Raw genomic sequence first — 5,312 nt, 5'->3', positions numbered from 1 at the left:
TATTTACTTATTTATTTTTGCTTTAACTTGCCACCATTGTTGCTTCCTCTGCTGGCTTCTCCCAGTCAGGTCCCTCCCGAGAGGGAAGGCTTTGTATAAGTAGATCAAAAAGGGTTGCCAGGGCTCAAGAAAGTCTGGCTCTGTACTGACTTCTGGGTACCTCCTGTGAGTCATTTCCTCTCTCTGTGGAAACTGGAGGGAGTACTTATTCCAGAAAGACGCTACGATTTTTGTGTTTTGTGAAACGCCTCGAGACTTCTGGCTAAAAGGTGTTAGGGCCGAGCAACGTCAGACGCAGCATGGTGGCTGTAATGGTGCTTGAGCTGCAGCCGTGCCGGTAGCTGCGGGGGGAGGGAAACGCCTCGAGACTTCTGGCTAAAAGGTGTTAGGGCCGAGCAACGTCAGACGCAGCATGGTGGGTGTAATGGTGCTTGAGCGGCAGCCGTGCCGGTAGCTGCGGGGAGAGGGAAGGCGTGAGGCTAGACGCTGCGCAGCGGGCTGTAGGCGTGTTGGGATGGGAGCCATCGGCCTGCTCTGCCTGGCACCGTGGGGTTCTGGCCCGCAGCGGAACCTCCTGTGTGTGTTGGCGATGGGAGATGGCAACTTCCCCTGAGAACTTGTGGTTTGCGAGAGGAAAAAAAAGACAAAGAGAATCCTGTGCTAAATATAGCCTGTGTCATTTGTTTTCTCTGTTGTGACATCTATGTAAATCGCCTCTTTTGTACTGTCTTCCCTTTGACAATAAAGCAAAATCTCAGTGCTTCATTGTTTTTATTTCAGAGGTGGTGCAGAGCTCTTGTTCGATGGTGTCAAAAAGCATCAGGTGACTTTGCCCTGTCAACCAGAGCCTTGTGAGTATCGGAACCTGTTGGGTAACTTGAAAGAATGACAACAAATGAAACAAAGCCGGTTTGTACAGCAGTTCCGTTAGTTGGCAACACGAACAGATGTGTATTAAAAGCACTTTCAGGCATGCCTGGATCAGATAGCCTGGCGATGGGTAGTCCTCAAAGTAAACACCAGAGTAGTCTGAGCATCTTTCCTGTCCTCTAAGCACTTCTGAATCGAGTCCTTAAGACTTTTGCCTCCTTCTGGACAGACAACGGCCTGTGAATGTGTCTGTCAAGTCTACGTGTGTCTGACTTGGTACTTGAACCACCAATATCCTCTTCTCTCCTGTTTTTTCTCACCTATTCTGAGGTTTCCAAGGGGCACATAGATATGTATGGGGGGGGAGTATATAGTTTATAGATATGTGGGTTGCTGTGTAGCAGAGTAATGTTAATGTCTTTTATCTCCTCTCTTGATCAAGTACACGTAATTGTTTTATATTAACTGTGCTGTTGAAATTGGCAACGCCGATGCTTGAATGTGTTGCTGGGACATCCTGCCTGTGACCTTCGCTACGATAAAACACAAGCTGAAGACCTGAGTGTCCCAGCAATGAACAGTTGTAATCTCTGGTTGTGTTTGGAGTATCGCACTGAGAAGTGCTGAACTAACTGTCTTGTCCCTCCTTATGTGTGTGCATACTTCAGCTGCGATGTAATTTTGCCACAGGTATGTTTTGAATTCTTCCATTGATAGTGTCCCGCTCAAACCGGGACAGATAGCAACACTTCCTGCTGTTGGAGAGTGGGATTATAAACTGAAATAACACGAAGAATCAGGGGGTGTTAACAACTAGTATCTCACGCAGGGCTAAGACCATAATCTGTGTGCTGCGAACGTTCCAGCCTGAAATCTTCTTGCCGTGTCTGGAAGTAATTAGGGACTGGTAGAAGCGCTTTTGATGCTTGGACACAAGTCTCTGTAATTCAAATGTAAGAGGAGCGCTGGAACAGTGAGTTATCCTGTGGTTAAGGACAGGTCATCCAGAAGCACGGCCTGATGCTGATTTGCTTTGTGAGTTTAGTCGCGTCGCTTCACTTTGCCTGGATGCTAGTGAAGTCGTAGTGATGGTTTCATGTATCACAGGAGAGTTCAGCAGTAAATTCCCACACTGTTAAACACTTAAGATCCTTAAATGGAAGATAGTAAAGAAATGCCAAAACACTCATTTAGATGGTTTATAAACTTGGGGGCTAGAGCATAATTCTCCTCAGAGTTCTGTCGATGTAAAACACCCACTGATATCCGGCACACTGGTGGAGTTCAAACCATGATCAAATGCTTGAGAAGGGGTTATTACATGAGATGTTTATTTCTGCCAGAGGAGGGGGGTTCTTAATATCAGAGAATGATTCTTCTAACCCGATGGTTGTCAGTGGTGCCTTTGAATGTGCCCTAATCCACTCCCACTTGAAGGTGCTGCAAAGACTCCTGTAGACTTCACTAGGAGCTGCATTTATCCTAAAGGATAAATCTTTCCCTGAAGATCTGGCTCAGTCTCAGGGTTCAGACTCATGATCTCCAGAGATTCATTCCAGGTTCATCTAACACTTCATTGCTCCCAGCTTTTCACGCAGCCTTGTCTTTCAGATGCTGCTGTCCCTGTAAAGGCACGGCAGAACGGACAGCGTGCCCGCTTGCCAGCATCTCCGATTTGAACCTGCTCTTTTCAGGTGTGCTGAGTGACAGGGAGGTGTCAGGTTTGGGGCTGGTTGTGGATTGCAGTGGCTGAGGAGCAGACACTGAGTGTGACACTTCTGCTATAATGACATTTAGACCCAGCACAGGGATGAGGTAGGCAGACGTGGGGTTAACGTCTGACAGTAGGAGATTGCTGAAGATGCCCCTTGTGGTATTAACGGTTGAGAGTTATGTTGCAGTGGTGAGGAATCAACAGAATCAGAAACATGTGAACAAGAAATTTGGTAAATTCTTGCAATTTTTATATCGTTACTAATGCTTGTCTTTTCCTCGTTCACACTAAGAAATTTAATTTGCCTGCCTCTGGGTAAATAAAGACGTATGTAGTATGTTCCCTGCTGCCCTCGTGCAGCCAGAATCACAACGATAAGCGAAATAAAACAGCTCAGTTCTACCCGGTGCATCCTGTTGCTTACCTTACCCTGAATGTCCATCACTTAATACTCTGGGGACAGATCCGTGGTACGAACACTGCTTGAAGACCTGCACTTCTAACCCCATTTTAACTGATTTCATTAGCCGTCAAGCTTATTTTGGGCTATTTTGGCCTCTCTTACCTACTCTCCCTTTCTTTCTAGGTTATTTTTGTCTTTGTCCTCCTTTTTGCGGAGCAGCTTCTTCTCTCTGGGACATTGGGCCCAGCTATATTTTAATTGTTTAGGCATTTTTATATATATCCCAGAGGAGAGGGGAGGTGGAAGATTATGTGAAGAAGTACCTCAAATATTTACGTGAATAAACTAAGCTGTGCTCTGTAGCTAACAAGGGCAGTGCTCTCTGGATGATAATAATGTTGTTTGAGCAAATTTTTCTGTGGTCATTTCCTTTTTCCTGGTAATGGGCACTAGGTGGAAAGTAGGTGGGTTTCAGATCCAGTTAACTTTTTCAGGAAGATTTGATTCTGTCCTTTTCTGGTGCCTGGAGACGAGCGCCTGGAGGGATTAGGAAAGGCAGGAGGAAGGAAGCTGCAAGTAGGACAAGAGCAAGCCATGAGGGTACATCCGTGTGGCGGGACCTGTTTTTATTATCCAAGGGGCTTTTTGTATCTTGGCATCAGTAACGCAGCAGTTCTTTATTTCCAAAGCAGAGCTTTCTTACCCTGCTGAAGTTGACGCCAAGTAGGAACTGAGAAAGGTGTGAGATATCTGCGCAGGCAGACAGATTTACATGAACCATGCTTCCTGCAAGACTGTCAGCTTTGAGAGCGGCTGCTGAAAGAAGACCTCAAGTTAAACAAGAATCTTGTCCCAAATTGGTGGCTATTTTGATGATCTCATTGATAATGCTGTTAGAGGATCTAAAGGCATTAATGCCCTGTTGGCTTCTTTTGCATAAAACCAGTGTGTGTGGGAGAAAGCAGCTGGGGGAATAACGATATTTGTCACATGGAGAGAGGATTAAATTGGCAGGGAAATCAACTTTATTTCCAAGCATCTAAGAGGCTATTAGAGACAATGGAGCATAAAAGAGAGAAAACCCTAAATTAAAAACTGAAAATGTATTTGGCAGCCTCCTCCTGAAACAAGCCACAGCAATTTAACCAAGTGCTTCAGTAATCAAATAGATCATTGTATGACTGCTCTGCAAGGGATGCCGGGGCTCCTTCCTCCATCTCGCTGGGACTCACAGTGGTGGGTTTGTCTATGGCCACGCGAGTGGCATGGACGCTGAGGGAAGGGTAGGAAGTCACTGGCTTTGTTTAACCCTTGTAGGCATTTCAGGTTTCGCTCGGCAGCATGGTGCTGGTGAAGGGTGTTTACAAATCCCCTCTGCTCTGCTGGCTGCTGGGTGTTGCATCTGGAGGTTGGGGCTGGTTGTAAAGTCCCTGCTCAGCTGCGGGACCAGCCCTTTGAATTCCGGCTTCTCCCGTGGTTTCAGAGATGGGACTGGTGTTCCTGGAGCAGCAGTGGCCAGTTTCAGCAGTGATCGCTCGGACCTTCTGGGGTAATCAGGAATTCACTGTGTGTTTTGGCACTTACAAGACTGGAGGATAAATTTTTCATCAGTCTGTTTTGGTAATTGTTTGTGGTTTTCCTTTACCAAAACCCCGGGGAAAAAGCCTGTTGCTAATCAGATTGGTTGTTAGAAGGAAAATTAAAATAATCCACCGAGTGCTGCTTGTGTTAAATCTCCATAGAGAAGAGCCTGGTCTGCTCCTCTAGAGCTTTGCTTTCCAGGGGCCTTGTTCTGCAGAGCATGGAGGGCTGCCGGGGAGCTGGGAAAAGAGCCTGGGGATCTCAGGAGATCAGACCTGTGTTACAGGCAGAGTAGCTTAAAAAGTGCAGCGTGGCACGTGTTCAGAGCTGAATGGGTGCTCTGCCAAAACAACCCGTAAAATCCGGAGTGGCGGTTGGCACCGGTTGTCCGTACAGGCCCAGGGCTATTGCTAGGTAGTAGACCCTAGTTCAGTTATTAATATTCTGGAATGCTTTTGTGGCTCTGTCGGTTATTCCTAGCATTTTAAAACTTGCTCCAAAGAAAGAATAAAAATATATTGGGTAATATAGACATTCTTTACAATTCTTCTTGTGAGAAGAATTACAGAAAAACCCCTGTAGCTCTGTGGAACTTCTTGCAGTCGGATCTTTTTAAGCACAGTGTGTGGCACTGGCAGGTCTCAGAGGATTCTGAGGTTATTCCCCTACTTGTGTGTCTCTCTTTGGCAGGTAGTTACATCCAGGCTGGCACGGAAGGGGGACTGGGTGGGTGACACAGGGTGG

At 46.4% G+C, this 5,312-nt stretch overlaps 1 protein-coding gene across 1 annotated transcript in view; it reads left to right on the top strand.

Annotated features, from left to right (window-relative positions):
• The window catches only part of URM1 (ubiquitin related modifier 1), a 16,127-nt gene that overhangs the window by 674 nt on the left and 10,141 nt on the right, over positions 1–5,312 (top strand). Inside the window, exon 2 of the mRNA XM_010130991.1 lies at positions 781–851. Coding sequence (XP_010129293.1) covers positions 781–851 — 71 coding nt within the window. The remainder of the gene's footprint in view (positions 1–780; positions 852–5,312) is intronic.

Source organism: Buceros rhinoceros, unplaced genomic scaffold, assembly GCF_000710305.1.
Source record: "Buceros rhinoceros silvestris isolate BGI_N320 unplaced genomic scaffold, ASM71030v1 scaffold45420, whole genome shotgun sequence".
NCBI classification, from domain to species: domain Eukaryota; kingdom Metazoa; phylum Chordata; class Aves; order Bucerotiformes; family Bucerotidae; genus Buceros; species Buceros rhinoceros.
Note: the sequence above shows the minus strand (reverse complement) of the source record. Positions and strands in the feature narration are given on the sequence as shown.